The sequence below is a fragment of the Mastigoproctus giganteus genome, chromosome 3, assembly GCF_048544385.1.
Source record: "Mastigoproctus giganteus isolate SK-2022 chromosome 3, ASM4854438v1, whole genome shotgun sequence".
Taxonomy (NCBI): Eukaryota; Metazoa; Arthropoda; class Arachnida; order Uropygi; family Thelyphonidae; genus Mastigoproctus; species Mastigoproctus giganteus.
The window spans coordinates 208,884,461-208,903,992 of NC_143577.1; the positions used below are offsets into that span (position 1 = coordinate 208,884,461).

At 36.4% G+C, this 19,532-nt stretch overlaps 1 protein-coding gene across 6 annotated transcripts in view; it reads right to left on the reverse strand.

Annotated features, from left to right (window-relative positions):
- Rsph4a (Radial spoke head protein 4a) overlaps nucleotides 1-19,532 on the reverse strand; it is a 148,848-nt gene that overhangs the window by 57,077 nt on the left and 72,239 nt on the right. For 5 of the 6 annotated variants that reach the window (XR_016546795.1, XM_090370834.1, XM_090370836.1 and 2 more), the window contains exons 4-6: nucleotides 15,778-16,326; nucleotides 7,657-7,879; nucleotides 7,273-7,395 (exon numbers count right to left, since the gene is read on the reverse strand). Coding sequence is in view for 5 of the 6 variants with exons in the window: in XM_090370834.1 (XP_090226960.1) it covers nucleotides 7,273-7,395; nucleotides 7,657-7,879; nucleotides 15,778-16,326 (895 nt within the window). In the remaining variant the exon portion in view is untranslated. The remainder of the gene's footprint in view (nucleotides 1-7,272; nucleotides 7,396-7,656; nucleotides 7,880-15,777; nucleotides 16,327-19,532) is intronic. The other variant, XM_090370838.1, reaches the window with a different exon arrangement.

Sequence of the window (19,532 nt, forward strand, 5' to 3'; positions counted from 1 at the left end):
TTCAAATTGAGGATATTGAGGATTGACGGTTGCAGGATAGATGTGTGGAAGTGTGCCTTTAACCAGCGGTTGATTGCTGGAACAAACTTCCATCTGTTGTTGTAGAAGTTGATATCTTAAATAGATTCAAGGCAGAACATGACAAACATTTGGAGCGAGTGGATGGGTGAAATAAAGGTTGCCCATTAGGGCATATTATTGAACAAGAAAATAAAAATACATTCAAAAATTTTTTATTATTATTTTTTTTTATGAATGTGTTTCCCCTCCACTGAACCCCCTTGAACCCCCTCCACTTCAGGAGGGGGTTCAAGCTCCCATGGGATTCAAGTCGAAGTAACCTGACCATTTTTCACCATTATGGAAAGCGGCGATTAGGACGAGTTACCATTAGTGCTTCTGAGTTACAAGATACTAAACCGATGTGTTCGTGTGCTCTGTTTGCGCACCAATCAGCACACTGTTTTCCACACCTACCTGTCAATCAATATATCGTTCTGAACTTTGCTACAGACCGATAACACCTACCGTCTGTTTACCGAGCGAGCAGCGCTAGAGTACCGTATCGGGAAACTAATTTTCCGTGTAGGTTATCTGACGTTTCTCATTGTTCTCGTGTTGGCTTTCTTTACCTTCGCTCAGAAATTTACAAAAACTTTTATTAATTATTCTAAAAAATAAAAAAAAGTCACAATCAAAATATAAACATAAGTAACACTCATGAAATATAAACATGAAAGTAACAGTTGCTTCCATTTTCTAGTGCAGGAAACAGATGAGTGCAAAATTTCAAAATTATGCAAATGTACTTTTTCCACTTAATTCTGTTTAGTCTATGGATTCAATTATGTATTCAACAATATTTGGCAATTCAAAATATTTTAATATCAAAAGATTGAGCAGTTTTATATATAAAAAAACCTGAAAAACATGAGTACTTATTATTCATTCACTTCACAAACCTCTACACAAAAATTATTAAAGGCAAGGCTGTAGGGAACAATTCTTTCAAGAATTTTCACATATTTTAAGGTTATGTTTTTTCTGATAATTACACAGTGAAAAATCTAAAATGTTCCTCCCAAAGTTGTGATGATACAATATTTAGAGTTAAAGCCTAAAAGTATGTTATCTAGAACAAGAATGACAATTCTTTGAAGTGCAATTGAAATATTTGAGTGGGACCTGTGAGATCCCACACATCTGCAATGAAAAAAAAAGTTGCAAAAAACAGCCATGAGCACCTGCCTGGTGTTCCCCTTAATTACTCTTGGAAAACTGTAAAATATCACCTCTAAAAACAACTCAAGTAAAACCAGGTATATACGACGGGGTATCAAAAAGTTCATACCATTACCTAGAAATAATAGCCCTAAAAAGGTGAAACTTCACAAGAACTTTAATCTTTTTCTATGTACTCTCCATGTATAGTAACACATTTCTCCCATCTATGGATCAGTTGTTTAATGCCTTGATCATAGAAGTCCACACTTTTTACCTGAAACCACAATTCCACTTTATTGATGACTTCCTGAGATGAATCAAAGTGGCATCCATGCAATGGTTTCTTCGTTTCTCGAAACAAGAAGTCTGATGGTGCTAGGTCAGGAGAATAGGGTGGGTGCTACAGTAGTTCAAAGACGCACTGGGCAACAAAGTTGGTGGTGGCAATGGCTGTGTGAGCCAGTGCAGTGTCTGACAGAAGACGGATGCCTTTGGTTAATGTTCCATACCTTTTCACCTTCAAAGCATCGCGTAACTTTTTCAAAAGATTCCTGTAACATTCTCCAGTAAGTGTGGAACCACGAGGTAGGTAATCTGTAAAGATAACCCCTTTTTTTGTCCCAAAACTTGGACAGCATCATCTCTTTACAGATGGAATGGTCTTTGCCTTTTTGGGAGGTGGGGAGGAGGTGTGCTTCCACTGCTTTGATGTGTGTTTAGTCTCCGGATCATACTGGTACACCCAGCATTCATCATTTGTCACCAACCAATCAAAAAAGTTCTCAACATCCGCATTACACAAATCCAACAGTTGGCGAGAACAATGCATTTGACATTGCTTCTGCAAAGGTGTCAGCAATCTTGGAACTCATTGTGCGGAGACCTTAGACATGTGCAGATGGTCATGTAAAATGCTGTGGGCAGACCCATAACTAATTCCCACTGCATTTGCAATGAAATGAATTATCACATGTCTGTCACTCAGCAACCTTTGCAACTGTTTCACTGTCTGTGGATGTTGATGGCCTTCCTTCTCTTGGCTCATCAAAGACACTTGTACGACCGCACTGGATCTCCTGTTTCCACTTTTTTAGTGTCATAGGATGGACAATTCTGCCCACACACAGCTTTCATTTCTTCATTAATTTCCTAAGCTTTCTTGCCCTGCAAATGCAGAAACTTGATCACTACTCGATACTCCACTTTGTCAACCATAGTGTCCTTCCTCAGATTCTGGGCTCCACCTCTGGTGTACGATCACCTACGAGAATGAAATTTCACATGTTAGTTATTGAATATGTAGACAACTTATATTAAAAACAGCATCTTCCTACTGATGTTTTATCTAGGTCAAGGTATGAACTTTTTGATAACCCCTTGTATATATTTAGAAAGAGAAAAAAGTTTCAGATATTAAGTTTTTTTTCATGAGGGGCCTGATAGTTCCTGTACAACCACTGCCAGGTTAACATTTTCTTTATGTTTTCTTCTCTATAATCATAATTTGGCTAATGTTAACATATGGCTGTATGGTTCTATTTTGATAACTTCAATAACAACAATACATGTTTTAGTTTTTGCATAATTGCATGGGGGAAGGTTTCTTTGAATGGGGTTGGTATGTTTACTTTTGTCATTTGATTACTCTTTTTTGGGAAACACACACACACACACACACACACACACACACACACACACACACACACACACACACACACACACACACACACACACACACACACACACAAGAGAACATAAATAAAAAAAGGATGGCTGCTGGATAGATGTGTGAAAATTTGCTGTAATGTGTTTGAACTTTTCTTTGTAAGTAGATATTCCAGCTGCTTTAACATTATTAATTTTTTGGCAAAAATCATAAAGAGGAGCAATTCAGAAATGAAAATCTGTATTAGTAAATCAGGCTCAAACATTTCTAATTTATCAATATCACTAGTTCAAAAGAAGATGTTTATCTTGAATGTGCTTATATCATATTAAATAGTGGCCATCTTGTTTCAAGATGGTAGTTTGAAAGGAGTTTGGTACATTCATCAGGTACACCCAGTGAGAGTGTACCTAATGAATGTACCCCTCTTACTCTCCCCCAAATATTGTAAATTTAGTCTGGATTGAACTATAAACATGGGTTCCAAAAAAATATTGCTTGCAAGTAATAGCTGCCATCTTGTTTCAAAATGGCAGATCAAAATAAAAATGACAAAAAATATAAAAATTCTGTTTACAGTCTGATGGAAACAGTGTTTCCATCAGACTGTAAACAGAATTTTTAAACAGAAACTCTTACAAGCACTGGTACTCTTAAACAGAAACTCTGATAGTCTGATAGAAACATTGTTTCTATCAGACTGTAAGAGTTCCAAACGGATTTACTGATAATTCCAGTAGCAGCCATCTTGTTTTAAGATGGGAGTTCAAAGCAAAAGTATCTCAATGAAGGTGTACCTGACAGGTGCACCTCCCAATCCTTTACTTCCCTCTCCTCCCCTATCCTTACTCCCTTTCCCGCAAAGAGTATTGTAATTTTGGTTGGGACTGGCAACTGGGAACATACATAAATGGTAACCATCTTGTTTCAAGCTGGCAGATAAAAATTAAACAACCCCTATTGGGGTATTTCCCCTATTTGCATGGTTAATTTGGTTTCCACAGCATTCGAGGATATAAACAGAAATAACATTAGGGTGAGGGCACAGATATACAGTAATACCCGACTTACGCTACCCCGACTTACGCGAACTCGGAGTTATGCTGTTCTTGATTTTTTCGTTTGGCAACACTGCCACCCACTATCTTCAAGGTCGTTTTTCATATGTTATCGATATGCGGTGTGACGGCGGAAAATGAGGGCGAAAGATGAACAAAATTCAACTTTGCTGCGCATGAGCTGCACACATATACAAGAATTTGTATTCCAACTGTCGTATTTATGTGTGCGTTCGAATTCGTGCTCAACTTTTGTCGGAAATTACATCGTTTTCACGAGAGAAATGGATCGTGCCGGTCGAGCCGTATACAGTCAGTCCTCGTATAACACATGTTTACACTACACGAATTCGATCATACACTATGTATAAATACGGTAATGATATCTTATAATATAACACGAACGGAATTGGCTTATGCACAATTCGCCTTTGTGTTTACAAGAAATGGCAGTCGAACGCAACATGATAGGAATAAAGAGAAGATTCAGAAAATGTATTTATGTTTTTTATATCAGTGAAGGGGAAATACATTTCACCATAATAACGTAAAAACCAACACAATTCCAGCTATCGGTATGCAATTAGATCGAGTTTACTACCAGTTTATAACAGATTCCACTAGCAGAAACGCAACTGGATTTTTATTCAGTGTTGTTTATTCTGGAATTTTATTGTCTTATGGTAGTAACCCCAAGAAATGTGAGGTATTAATAGTATCTCTGCCTTTATGGTGTTGTTTATTCAGTTGCTACATGCGTGCAGCTTTGTTTATGTGTATCAAGCGTGCCTCCTCGTTTTGTAATTGTGCTTTATTCCCTAAAAATGAGTAAAATACTTAAAAGGTGTGAAAAGGAAGCGTACTGGTGAAGATACTGAAGATTCAGAGAAGAAAAGAAAAGCAATTATCGATAAACAGAGGCGGACTGGGTCAAAAATTCTTACCCGGGAAAATTTATAGTGGCCTCATACTATGGTTTATGGCCAAAATCACACCGGCCCACCGGGATTTCCTCGGTAAGGCTTATGGCCAGTCCGCCTCTGTCGATAGAGAAAAAATATGAAATTGTGAAACGCTTTGAGCGAAATGAAAGACCATGTGATATTGCACGTGCTACAGGCCTAAATGAAGCAACAGCGAAAAGCACATGACAATTGCAAACTTGACAGGTTGAAAATTGAAAAGGGCTCAATTGTAAAGGGCTTAAAAATTTTAGAAAACATAGACTCCAACGAAGAACGCGTTATAGCTACAAAGCAAGGAATAAAAAAATTATTAGCTTGCTACGAAGAAATTCTGCTTGAAAAAAAGAAGGCGCTGTGTCGTCAGACGAATTTGTTAGATTTTATGAAGCCATCAACATCGAAATAACTTTTTTACGTAAGTCATTTATTTTTTTAATACATATTTTGTATTAATATGTATAAAGAACTGCAATTTTATTAATATTTTTCTTCTAAACTAGTGTTTTTGTTAGTCCTTGGTCCCAATTAAACAAAATTTATATGTATTTATATGCAAAGTTGTACCCCGACTTACGCGAATTCGACTTAAGCGATTTTCGTCGTACCTACCTATCGTGTAACTTCGGGGTATTACTGTATAAGTTTTGGAAAGTGTACTGAAAAATAAAAAAATAAAAAAACTGACAATTTTTGTATATTTTCTTGAAAAAACTGAGCTGTTAAGTGTTAATATTATTTTACAGAAAGGTTAGTTATATACAGCAAAATCCCTCTTAGCCAATGTGACTGGACCAGTAATTGGTTAATTAATTAAAAAAAATCAGTTAAAGCAGAGGAATCACATAAAAAAAGTATATACTTTATTATATATTTTTTATTATTACAATGAAATAATTCTATTTATTATGGATTTTTAGGAATGTGCTACTGATAGATAGGTGGTGTTAATGCTATTGTTACAGTTAACAATTATACATTATATGCACATGATTTGACTTTATTCATTGGTACTGGATCCTGTATAATTTATTATGGATCCAATTTTGTGGAGTGGATGCAGAGATATGGTTGCATTTCAGGTATTTTAGCCTAATAGTGCTGACTAACAACACTAAAATTGTTAGTCAGCACTCCACAAAATTGGATCCATAATAAATTATATAAGATCCAATACAAATGAATAAAAAAAAGCATATATAGTAGAAGAGCCTTTCTTCCTGATCTCGTTCTTCATGTGCTTCAGCCAAGTATTCTTGCCACCGAGACATCCTTATTAAGAAAGCTTATTAACATAATGTTTTTCTTCATTCTTATTAGAAATAAGAAAGCTAATTTCTAATAAGATGAAGGACATGATGTTGGAATGTTTCTGAATGGCAAACGTGTGGTAAGTTGAAGACTGTAAACAATGTTTACAACTATAAACAATATCAATGCACTGTCAACAATTTGCACTATAATCTATTAATTCTCTCAATAGGTGACCACATGCACAAATGATTTTTCCCACAGATCTGGACTGTCACAGTTTTAGTACATACAGTAATTTCTTGCTAAATAATTATTTTTTAAAACTTTAAAAACTGATGATTAAAAATTATAAATTTTTAAAACTGTTTCATTTATAGCGGGCCACACATGAACAGTTTTAACTATCATTTTATCCCTTGGGTCTGGAATGTGGTGGTCTAGATCTGCAGGAAAAACTACTTGTGTGTGACCGCCTAATGTGGAAAATATTTTGAAGAGTTTTTATTTCTATTACAAGATATGTTCCTTATTTTCTTATATCAAATAAACCATCAAGCCATGTCTATATAATATTTAAACAATCAGTCAATTGGGTGACTGACTGATTAAGGATTTCTGGGAGCATCAAAGACTTTTGTTATAGTGTATCAGTTCATATGGATATGATCCTCACATCTGTATAAGTGTGTGTGTTCAACAGAAGTCTGCATGTTTTGTGGGTTGAAAAACCCCAAATAACTCATGGAGAATCACTGGCTAACTACAGATCCAACTGAAGAATTTTTGAAACTCAGTAGGTTTATACAGTGATGTAGATGGAATCAACTCTGTTTAGTGATGATGATCATGATGATTCTCCAGTATCAACAACCATATATTATACCTTAAGTAGAATGGCTGTGAAGTTAATACCAAAGGTTACAGACAATTTATATGCTTGCAAAATTACTTTTCAAACCAAAAACTAATGTGCTGACACTACAGGAGTACATAAACCAAAGGTAACTGAAGTGTTTTAAATATAACATCTAATTCACTCACCTTGAAGCTTTTTAATATTATGATTTTGTAAAACCAGATACAACTATATGTTAATTCTTACACTTACGTTCATTGCAAACAAAGTAGATATATTTATTGGTTCCAATTCCACTTTCTTCAGCAGGTACAAGAACTGGTGTAATCTTTGGTGCAGACATTAATGACTCTATCCCTTCTATTAAAGTTGGAGCTATTAAATATTTCGACAAAATAAATACATGGAAAAGAAAATTGAAAGTGAAAATTTTCTTTATATTAGAGTTATTTATTTTAATAAAATATACCCAAAGTATATAATATAAAAGAATTATCTATTAGTATGTTCTCAAAACAAATTAGTATGTCTTCAAAATAAATACATGAAAAAAGAAACGAGGGTGAAATTTTTCTTTATATTAAAGTTATTTACTTTAATAAAATATACGCAAAGTACATAATATAAAAGAATTACCTATTAGTGTGTCCTCATCAATTAATGCAACTTCAACAACTTCCCCTATGAGTTCTTCTATGAGACCAATTGCTTCAACATCTTCAAAAGGTTTTTCGGATGCATCCAAAACTTCTTCAACTGGCTTTTCAGCACTAATTTCCAGGTCTATTTCAGAACCTTCAGCAGTGATCTCCTCCTCCTCCTCTCCTATATTACCTTCAACTTCCCCTCCTCCTTCAACCTATTGAATACAAAAGCTCTCGAGCTGTTAAATGTATAATTTGAAAAAAGGCTGAGTATTAGTAAGGCCAAATGATGCAAGGAAGTGGAAAGTTTTTTGCATCAGCCAAAAAAAAAAAAAAAATTACACACATACATATAATAACATAAAACAGAATATTTATACTATTCCCCTTCCCATACAGTACCCTACAGTTCTGCTCTGAATTTAGCCAGACTCTGCTTCTACCATGGGAGGCAACTTATTTCAGTATTCAACAACCCACTGCCCATAGGTGAACTTCATAAGATCCAGTCTTCTGTTATTCCTTGAAATTTTATATATGTACCTCTGGTTCTTGTTTTCCTCACCTAAAATGGAGAACTGACTGACATCATTCATTTTACTCAACCCTTTTAGATCTTAGCTTAGATTTCTAGTTGTCAAACTTTGCAGACACCACCTTCTAAGCCATTCTTCCTATGTGCATCGATTTATTTGCCTTCATCACTAATCTGACTGCCATTCTTTGAACCTTCTCCAAAGGTTAGCATTAGTAAAGGCATATGATGCAAGAAAGCAAGCTTATGCAGCATCAGCCAAAAAAAAAACAAAAAAACCACTCCCATTTCACCTCTCCGTTCGTTCGAAATACCTGTCCAGCTGAGTCTTAAATTTATTTAGGCTATCAACTTCCACAACAAGGGATGGAAGTCTGTTCCACCAACCAACTACCAACTGGCTAAAGGCAAATTTCTGCACATCTATCCTACATCTGTCTTTCCTCAATTTGAGGCGCCTCTGTAGCCTGTATGGGAAGGAGCAGCAGTGTGTAGCGCATGCTTCTTGATTAGACCGGGGTTCGAGCTTGTCACCACCAAATACGGAGGATGCGGAAAGGTCAGGAAATGACCACCGCATATTCCCAGAGCAATATGGCCTTAGTTGCTAATGCTCCTAAAAAAAAAAAAAACGAAACCTCAATTTGAATTTATGCCCTCTCAGGTGATTATTCTTAGCAAGAGGAAGAATTCCATCAGCATTGAGCATGCTGCTCAAACCATTCAAGGCTTTATACACCTCTATCAGATCACCTCGCCGGTGTCTAGTCTTCGGACACTGTCATTTGCAAAATTTAAGCCTTTCTTCATAAGAGCAACCCTTTGTTCCATTCACTAATCTTGTTGCCCTTCTCTGTACTCATTCCAGCAGCTCTACATTCTTCTTGACATGAGGCCTCCAGACCTGTATACAGTACTCAAGGTGTGGCCTGACCATTGCCTTATACAAGGGAATAATCACCTCCTTATCCCTGCTAGGTTCTATGTCTTTTTTTGAGGGTGGTCTCCAGACCTGAATACAATATTCCAAATGCAGTTTAATCATCATCTTTTATAGAGGGATAATGATGTCCTTTTTCCTAGTAGCAAAGGTCCTATATATCATGGACAGGACACTCTGTGCCTTCCTAGCTGTTTACACTACATGAAAAATTTATCTGTTTTTTCACTGCACGGCTTACAAAAAAAAAGTTGCATTCAAATTTTAAAAAAAAAATCAATAAATTAATATCATTTTTAACATGTTTTCACAGACGATTAAAACTAAGAGAAAGAATCTTGGACAGATGTAATAAGATTTTTTCATTAAATGTAAATGTCTACTAAAATAAAAATATGAATATTTATTTCATGTTCACATTATTAAAATATCTCTAAGCAGAACATTTCCATTTTTAGTGCTTATGTTCCTCAAGATGTCCACAAGCAGTAAACCTGCAAATGGCAAAATTAACAGCATCTGGGAAAGGAAGGCAGTCAAGGGAGGTTCTTAGCTTGGAAGATATTTTTATTTAAAACATATTTAATGCTGTATTAATACATTTTATACATACTTACTGGTAAGTGCCAAGTGTACACTGGAAAGAAATCTAGAATGAGGCCAAGTATACATTGAAAAGAAATCTAGAATCAGGCAAAGTATACAATGGGAAAAAACGTAAAATGAGGCCAATTGCAAGAGTAGAAATCTAGAGGTTCTCTGTGATAGAGTTTGTGCTATAAATTAGCTTAACACACCTTTCTTGGCAAAAAAAAAGTTAGACACCATGCTCACTCAGCAGGTAGAAAGCGCCTGATGACTTATTCTAAATTTTTACCAATGGCCCCCGGTGATATCCTGCATATCTACATTTGACCAAGTATCTATTGTTTGCTTCTTCGATAATCTCCTTCAATAATTTGATATGGATAGCAAAATATATCTATACAGACATATTTTGCTATCTATATCCTACCTCACTTCCTCTATGCATCATTAATCTAGTCTTTTATCTCGAAATCTATCCCTTCTTCCTACCACATCGGCCAAATATTTTCTCATCAGATAATTACTTATCCCAATTAGCAAAATTTCTGAATATGAAGGACAAAACTGCATGAGCTGTCCTGGCAGACTGTCTGCTCTGCTCAGAGAACTTCATACCTGACTGCACAATTACTACCCAGATCTTTTTCATTTCTACTATTCTGAGTGTAGTACCACAGAGTTGGTACATTACTTGGGTTACTACTACCATTATGCAGTACTTTGCATTTTTCAATGTTAAACCTCAATTGCCATTTCTGAGCCCATCTGCCTAACTTTACTAGATCCTGTTGCAGAAGCATATCATCATTACTGTTATTAACTATGCTACCAACTTTTGTATTATCTAAAAATTTTTACATTAAGCCTGATTGCCTTCACAACGCAGGCCACAAAGCACATTCAACTGGTTGTTGAACAGGGCTGTTTGTTTGTTATTTGGTTTTTAGTAGCATTAGCAACTAAGGCCATATTGCTCCGGGGATATGCGGTGGTCATTCCCTGACCTTTCTGCATCCTCCATATTTGGTGGGCACGGGCTCGAACCCCGGTCTAATCAAGAAGCGTGTGCTACGCACTGCTGCTCCTGCCCACCTGGTTACGGAGGCGCCTTGAACAGGGCTCCACGCTCAAATGGTCTAAATAATAATATTGTCCATGCCCTGTTACAGTGGCATCAAATGAATGATCTCATTTCATGCTATAAAATAGTTAAAAATGATTTAAGGTCATTCATTTCCTAGGAAAGCTAACTTTGCTATTAGTTCCATCGAAAATGACGTAGCAAAAAATATTGGTCATGATGACATCATTAATGACTTTGTAGCCAAAAGGGCTACAAATATTTTGCAATGATCTAAACATTAAACTCTTCCACTAAAGTCAGTAGTGGAAGAAAGGGACTTAGCAGTTACAATACAGTCAGACAAGAAGTTCTCCGAAGCATTGTAGACAGGTTGCAAGGAAAGCCCATTGTGTTCTATCAATGATTTAGCAAACATTTGCTAGTAGTCATAATCCCATTATATAAGGCTATTGTTAGATCACACTTGGAATACTGTGTTCAAGTATGGAGAGCGCACCTAAAAAAAGACGTCGAGCTTCTTGAAAGGATCCAGAGATGGATAACTCACCTGGTGAGATCGGAAAAAGGGTGTCCATATGAGGAAAGACTTTGAATATGTGGTTTGCACAGCATGGAAACTAGGCATATTAGCAGAGATTGATTGAGGTATTTAAGGCAGTCTGAGAGGCAAAAGTAAAATGAATGAGGATGAAATTTTCATGGTTATAAATGATTCTAAAACTAGGGGCCATAAATTCAAGTTACTGGGGGAGATATTTAGATGGGATTGCAGGAAGTTTTATTCCAGCCAGCTCGGAGTTATAAATTACTAGAATAAGTTACCAACACGGGTGGTTGGAAGCTGACAGTTTGGAAATTTCAAAGGTCAGCTGGATAGTTACCTACTGGAGGAGGGAAATGGATAAGTTATCTACTTCCTTTTCTTTTATTATTTATTTATTTTATTTTTTTATTATTATTACTCTTTTTTACTTTCTTTCTTTCTTTTTTTTTTTTTTTTGCTGGTGCAGCATAAATAAGCCTTAGGCTTCCTTGTGCCATATGGCTATTACTAATACTAATACAGTAGTGTCAGTTATCCAAAATAATTAATGTCAGATCTCTTCCGGATAATTGACTGTAAGGTAAAATTAAACAAATTCTGTTAATTTGAAAATTGTAGATCTCTTAAAGTACCATTTATAACTGACACAATATAATAGCGTAGCTTAATTTAATTTATTATGATACTCACCTTTTTATAATCTGCATTGATGTTGGAATAAATTGGATGATAATTTTGAATTTAAGTTAGCATGAATAAGTTAGGATTTAAAAACAGAATTAAAATATGCGCAAGGAAGTAGAAGTGCACATCTTCGTCCTTGGTTGTCAATGTTGAAATTTGAAACGCTTTTAGTTATACGGTTGGAAACAGAAGGCCAATAGCATAACAAGTGGCTTTCGTTTTACACATCTTCAGTTGGCAATGGTCAACACGTCAACAATGCCAACTGAAGACGTGTAAAACGAAAGCCACTTGTTATGGCTATTGGCCTTCTGTTTCCAACCATATAACTAAAATCATTTCAAATTTCAACATTGACAACCAAGGATGAAGACGTGCACTTCTATTTCCTTGCGCACATTTTAATTCTGTTTTTAAATCCTAACTTATTCATGCTAACTTAAATTTAAAATTATCATCCAATTTATTCCAACATCAATGCAGATTATAAAAAAGTGAGTATCATAATAAATTAAATTAAGCTACGCTATAAATTCTGTTATAATGTATTAAGGTAAAAAAAAAAAAAAGACATTAAATAGTGTGAAAAAAACAAATTTATTTAATTAAAAATATATATATAATAATAACTTATACATAAAAATTTGCACATTTACATATGTATGTATATTCAGATAGGTATTTTACTGCAAATTTTATATGGAAAAAAATTTTAAGTAATTTTTAAAAATAAAGTTCGATAGTTTTTTGTCAAGTTCCTTAATAACATCAATTTGATTATATCACATTCTTCCTAGTTTTCTACCCATTTCAGTGCTGTTTATTTTCATTGACATTTTACCATAAAAAAAAAACTGAGAAAAATAATAAATCGCACAGTTTCGGGCCGCTATTATTCTTACCAAATCTGGAGCTAAACTAAACATAATATGAAATGAAGAGAACAAATTATGTCATGGAAAATTGGTTTGAAAGAGGTGAATGACGAAATTCTGCCACTTGTGATTTCCGAGAAAACCCATTACTCCTAATCCAACATTTGTCAATTTGTGTATACATAAATACACATTTGTGTATTTATCAATGATATTGATGAAGGTATATCAGGCTTAATGTCGAAGTTGGCAGATGATACAAAGGTTGGCAGGGTTGTTAATGACAGTAATGACACTATGCTACTGCAACAGGATCTAGAAAAGTTGGGCAGATGGGCCGAGAAGTGGCAACTGAAGTTTAAAATTGGTCATGATGATATCATTAATGATATATTTTGTAAATATTCCAAATTACAAAATAAATTTCCTGGGCTAGAAATATTTTGTAATTATCCAAACAATGTTTGTGTGCAATAATTGCTTAATAATATGTAAATGTGTGTGATTATTGGTTCCTATTATTATTTATTCATGTGCCTATTTTTATGATTATTCATGTGCCTATTTTTATGAGATGACTTCAGTTGGTAAACAATATTGTTAAATAACATATTAAATACTTTTTGTATTTAAAATTTTTGTTCAGTATAATATAAAATTATTTAATTATTTCTTAGTTACTGTAAAATTTAAAAAAATAAAAAATTAAAAAAATCACTATTACAAAAACACCCCATATAAGTTTTGCACAGGACCCCAGAGTCTGCAAGTAATTCTTGAACAGAGACTCACAAATTTTCAAGCTGGCCCTGTGTCTTTATCAATATCATTGATAAATATTGAAAACAGCAATAGGCCCAACACCAAACCCTGGGGGAACACTAATAAAAAGTTGTGGGGGAAAAGAGATTTAAACTGGGTTGAAGGAAGTTTTCTTTTAGCCTGAGAGTTGTTAATTACTGGATTAAACTGCTTCCACAGGTTTAAAGCTCACAGTTGAGGAGCCATTTGAGGAGTGTATGTATCGCATGGATAGTATTTTTTTTTTGTTGATGCAGCAAGATCCTAGGATTTCCTTGTATCATATTGCTGAAACTAATTTTAAAACTAAAAGGTAATTATCATAGTGTATTAATTATTAGGTAACTCTAAAAGTTCTAATAACTTAATTGCACTTCATTTCATTAAGTGGTGATACACTCACAGTGAAATCCCTCTTAAAATGTACAGCTAAAGTTATTCATTACTACTTTAGAATAAATATCAACATGGAGCTGTAGTGTATTTCTTCAACTTGTAAGCCATCCTAGGGGAAATAGGCACCTCCGTAGCCAGGTGGGAAGGAGCAGCAGTGCATAGCACACGCTTCTTGATTAGACCGGGGTTCGAGCCCGTCACCACCAAATACGGCAAAATGCGGAAAGGTCAGGGAATGACCACTGCATATCCCGGAGCAATATGGCCTTAGCTGCTAATGCTCCTAAAAAACGAAAACAACAACAACCTAGGGGAAATATACAATTTTCCATGGCATTTAATGCTCACTTGGCATTAAATGAACTGTTTTAATAAAACAGTTAATTTCCTTACTGAAAGTTGGTAAACAAGCTGAGGTTTTAGCAACATCAAACAGCTATGTATACTGCAAGATTGACAACGGGGATGTTGGAAGAATTCTTTGATTGTCATATCATTTCTAAGAAATTATGGTCAGAAAGATCTACTACTATTACCTGACATTTTCCAGTAAAGTTTGTCATTCAAAACAAATTGTGTATTGAGTCAATCCTCACATTCTACAGGAATTGCAAGAAAATACTGAGACATTCACTTCAAAGTTGCAAAAACTCTTTACCACGTCTTCTTAAATATGGGGAAACAAGTTAATGCATACTACAGAAAAGTGTTCTTTCGACATTTTTTTTTTTTTTACAATTATGTATACTGTATGAGTTCAAAAGGTATACAACAATCATAAACATAATCATACAGTAAAATAAATAAATGAAAGTGCTATAGCATTAAATAAGTTGTATGACTTTTCAATTATCCTGTATATGCTAGAAGTATAGAGCAGTTCAGAACTTTTCTGACAGACTTCAGGAGAATTCTGAGAGTTCAATAATAAAAAGGTTTTTAGGAAAATGAGTATTCAAAAACATCTTGACATTTTCTTAGCCTATCATACCACACAGCCTGATTGTTAATATGCCTGCTGCATTGCTAGAAAACATGTTTTCACTCTTTGGAAGATGGGTCTTACTGAGTTGGTACAACTAGAGATGGGATATCCTGCAAATTGAAACACCTCCTGATTATGAAAAGTAGCCAAGAGCTTAGCTAAATGGCTCAAAAGCTAATTGGCAGTTCATCATGTGGAATCAGCATGTTTGCCGTGCTCTCCTGACCTAAATCAATTATATATTTACTTGTGGGAAAACTTAAAAACAACTTTCATGCAGGATAGAAGTGTTTACTCAGAATGAGTTAATTCAGTGTATTTAGCATGCTGCTGAAGAAGTACTCTGCATTTGATAGCAGTTGAATTACACTCTCTGCAAAAATAACTTGTTCACTGATGTAAGGTATACATCCAGACTATATATATTTTGTATACAAATATAATAAATAATCAAATATTGATAGAATGTTTTATAAAATATGTATTAAAAGGGTGCTATGTATGTGTGCTTGTTATATAATTATCAAAGTTCAAACCAGACCAATTACATTATTGACCCACCACAACAAAACATTCCAAAGTTTGGGAGGAAAGTTCTGAATCACCTTCTATAGCAATTTATGCTTTTTCCCGCAGTAGCTTCTCATCAAAATTAACATGATATTAACTATCAACATCTACCTCAGATAATGGTTCAGCGACTTCTCTTGTTTCTATTTCTGCAGCTGGTATATCAATATCTAATTGTTCTTTAGCTTCATCTGCTTCTCCCCTCTCAAGGTCTAGTTCAGTTTCTTCCTTCTCAAGATCATCTTCAGTTTCTTTCTGAATTTCTTCTGCTTTAATTTCTTCCCAGTTTTCTTCTATGACCACTCCTTCTTTATAGGGAGTTTCTGCAATGATATAATCTTGATGAGTACCAAATATTTTACCCCAGAAAGATACCTGTTGTAATTTGTGGCACTTAGCTAGAGCTTTAAGAGATAACATAATCTGAAAAGTTTCTTCAGTGCCTAAACTAATACCAGCCTGTTCAAAATGAAGCATTTGATGAGAAAGATTTGGAATGTCATCCATTAGAACATCTTTATCTTCAGCTGAAAAATCACCTTCACCAGTTTCTTCAGATTCACTTGTTGTAGCTATGCCTCCTTGTTCAATAATATCATCTCCACTCTCTCCTTTTACTTCTTCTCCAGTTTCATGAACATCAGGTTCTATTTCTACAGCCTGAAATGAAGAGAAAGAAAATTTAAAAAACAACAAAAAAATTATTTTGAAGGACAGAAAACTGTACACCAAGGTATTCTATTCATCTCATCATGGCAACATTGTATAAGACACTGATAGCTATTTGAACATTACCTCAAGAGAATAAAATGACCCATCCCATGATTATGAATAAGCAAGGAACACAACATCTACTAAATTATTATTAAGCAATAATTTATTATCAATGATGAATTCGAGAATAATTATATATTGCAATCAATCATTACAGTGACATGGGAATAAGTCCATGATGATTTCATGAAGATAATTTGACATATAATAACTTGGTGTATGCAGCAATTCAGTGCATGAGAGTGTCAGAACAAAAATGCAAACTTTCAGAATGTAGTGTGCTGTAAACAGAACATTAAGTATACATTATAGTTTAACAGATATTTATTTAAAGTATACCCAGTAAAATAAAATAAAATAAAATATTTCCAGAAGCTTTCGGAACTCGTGTCCCTTTCTCAACTGACAGAATTTTTAAATACATTACAAGCAAACTGTGGCACGTTACTCATTCGTCATTGTTGTAGCACGGACGTGTGCTGCCTTGCGCCAGTGATCATCCATCAATAAAACGGTTGTCTCCAGGATTGGATGTATACGCATGCCTTTCTGGCGATTTAATGCCTTAGGGTTGTTCATTATGTTTAGTGACTCTAGCCATAGGCGGTGGCGAAAGTGTCGCGCGTGGTCCACTATCTCAAAGTCGCGCTTGGGGTCAAGATCGTGGTTGGTAGCCCAAAAATGTTCTGCAAGCGCGGACTGGTCAGTTTCGGCAAGCCGGATTGCTCTGTCGTGTTCCGTGAGGCGATCCTGGAGACGTCTCGATGTCTCACCTACGTAGCAACTGTTACAGGCCCTACAGGTGATACGGTACACTACATTGCTGCGTAAGACAGGTGTGACAGGGGTCTTCACACTGGAGACAAGTGAACGTAGGTTCCTACCTGGTAATTGTACACATTTTATGTTGTAACTTCTCAGGATCTTCGAGATACGTCCTGACACTCCTGGATAGTACGGAATGTAGGCGGATGATATGCCGACTTGCTTCGGAGGTCTTGGGTTGGAAGTAAGCTCTTGTGCCTGTAACAAGCATCTGTTTAGTACATGGGATGGATAACCGCATCTGGTTAAGTCCGCCTTCACACGGGAGATCTCGTTACGTCTAATTGTGTCGGTGCTGGAATGGCTCCAGGCCCTGGAGAACAGGGTGCGGGCAGTGCTATTGAGATGGCTTGGAGCGTGGCCGGACCCGTAGTTGGTGAATTGACCGCACCACATGGGTTTGCGGTATACTGAGGTCTCTAGATGTGGGCCTACGCGATGCACTAGCACGTCCAGAAACGGGAGCGAACCGTCCACCTCTGATTCTACGGTAAACTTGATGAAATTGGATAGAGAGTTGAGGTATTCTAGTAGTACCGTTTCAGAACCACGTGGTATTATGGTAAAAATATCGTCGACATATCTACACCACGTTGTAATAGGTGTAGGTGGGTTCTGGTGTATCTGCTTCTCCAGATCTTCCATGGCGATGTTAGCTACTACGGAACTGACAGGGGCACCCATAGCAGTGCCATGTACTTGTTTGTAGAGTGAGTCTTCAAAGGTGAAGATGCTGCTAGAGAGGCATAGGTTGAGGGCGGTACAGATGTCATCAGTGGATAGTGACGTCCTGGATTGGAGGCTTAAGTCGCTCTCAAGGAGCCTTCTGGCGCAGTGCACGGCCTGTTGGACGGGAATCGAGGTGAATAAAGAAACCACGTCAAATGATGCCATGACAGAGTTATCAGGGATTGAAATGTCCTTAATGGTGTTAATGAATTCACTGCTGTTTTTAACGGTGTGAGATGTATTACCTATAAGAGGCGAGAGGAGGCTCGCGATGTGTTTGGACAGTTCATACGTTGGGGCACTGCAGCAAGACACTATAGGTCTGAGAGGAATACCCGGTTTATGGATCTTTGGTAATCCGTAGAATTGTGGTAGTTGACAGCCAGTACCACGCAGAAGATGGTGAGTCGCGGTCGGGATCTTCTTATCTTTAAGCCATGCGTGGACAAGTTTATTAACATTTGCTTCCAGACGTTTCAAGACTTTAACGGGAGGATCAGGTAGAGGTTCATATACGTTAGGATCGAGTAATAGGGCCAAGGCTTTCTCTCGGTAGGCTGATCGGTCCAGCACAACAGTCCGGCGCCCTTTATCCGCAGGAAGTACAACGATGGAGTTGTCTTTTCTTATAGATGACAGGGCGGCACGTTGGCGGTGGTTGAGGTTTGAGCACGTTTTTCGAGTGTTGCGGAGGACTGCGGCAGTCTTGAATCGGATCTCGTTGGCAGTTTCTTCGGGAAGGTTGGTAATACTGGCTTCTATGCCCATAGCGAGCTGTGTGATGGGAGGTTTCGATGGTATAACGGCGAATTTCATACCGTTTGATAAAACACTCAGCTGCTCGTTGGACAGTTGTTTGTTACTTAGATTCAAGACGAAAGAAGTCGTGTCGTCTGAACGAGTGTTCGTCTTTAAGGAGTTAGTTTCTATGCTCAAGTTTATGAACTTGCGCTGTTGGCGTAAACGGTAGGTATCCGAGGTCTGACTAGCCCGATGGCAGATGGTATGTATAAGGTTTGTAAATACAATAGGCGAGACCTTACCTTGTATATGTTGTAACAGTCTGGACTTGTTGTAGTCAGCGTTCCTGATTTCATGGTGGAGATGGGATATCCATAAATTTAACGTGCGCAGGCTGAAGTTAAAGCAGGCACGATCCATATGAGAGTTGTGGAACGGGGCTTTGTATCGGAACCCTTTAGGTATAATTCGATTGCTTTTGCATCTGTGGGCGAAGCGTAAATGTTGCCTGTAGCGAGCTATTGAGAGGAAGCATTTTTGCAACTGTGCACAATCGTTGTAGGTATTATGGCCATAAAGTGATCGAATAGTGACAAATGGGCCTGGAGTACTGGGGTCCATAGTTTAACAGATATTTATTTAAAGTATACCCAGTAAAATAAAATAAAATAAAATATTTCCAGAAGCTTTCGGAACTCGTGTCCCTTTCTCAACTGACAGAATTTTTAAATACATTACAAGCAAACTGTGGCACGTTACTCATTCGTCATTGTTGTAGCACGGACGTGTGCTGCCTT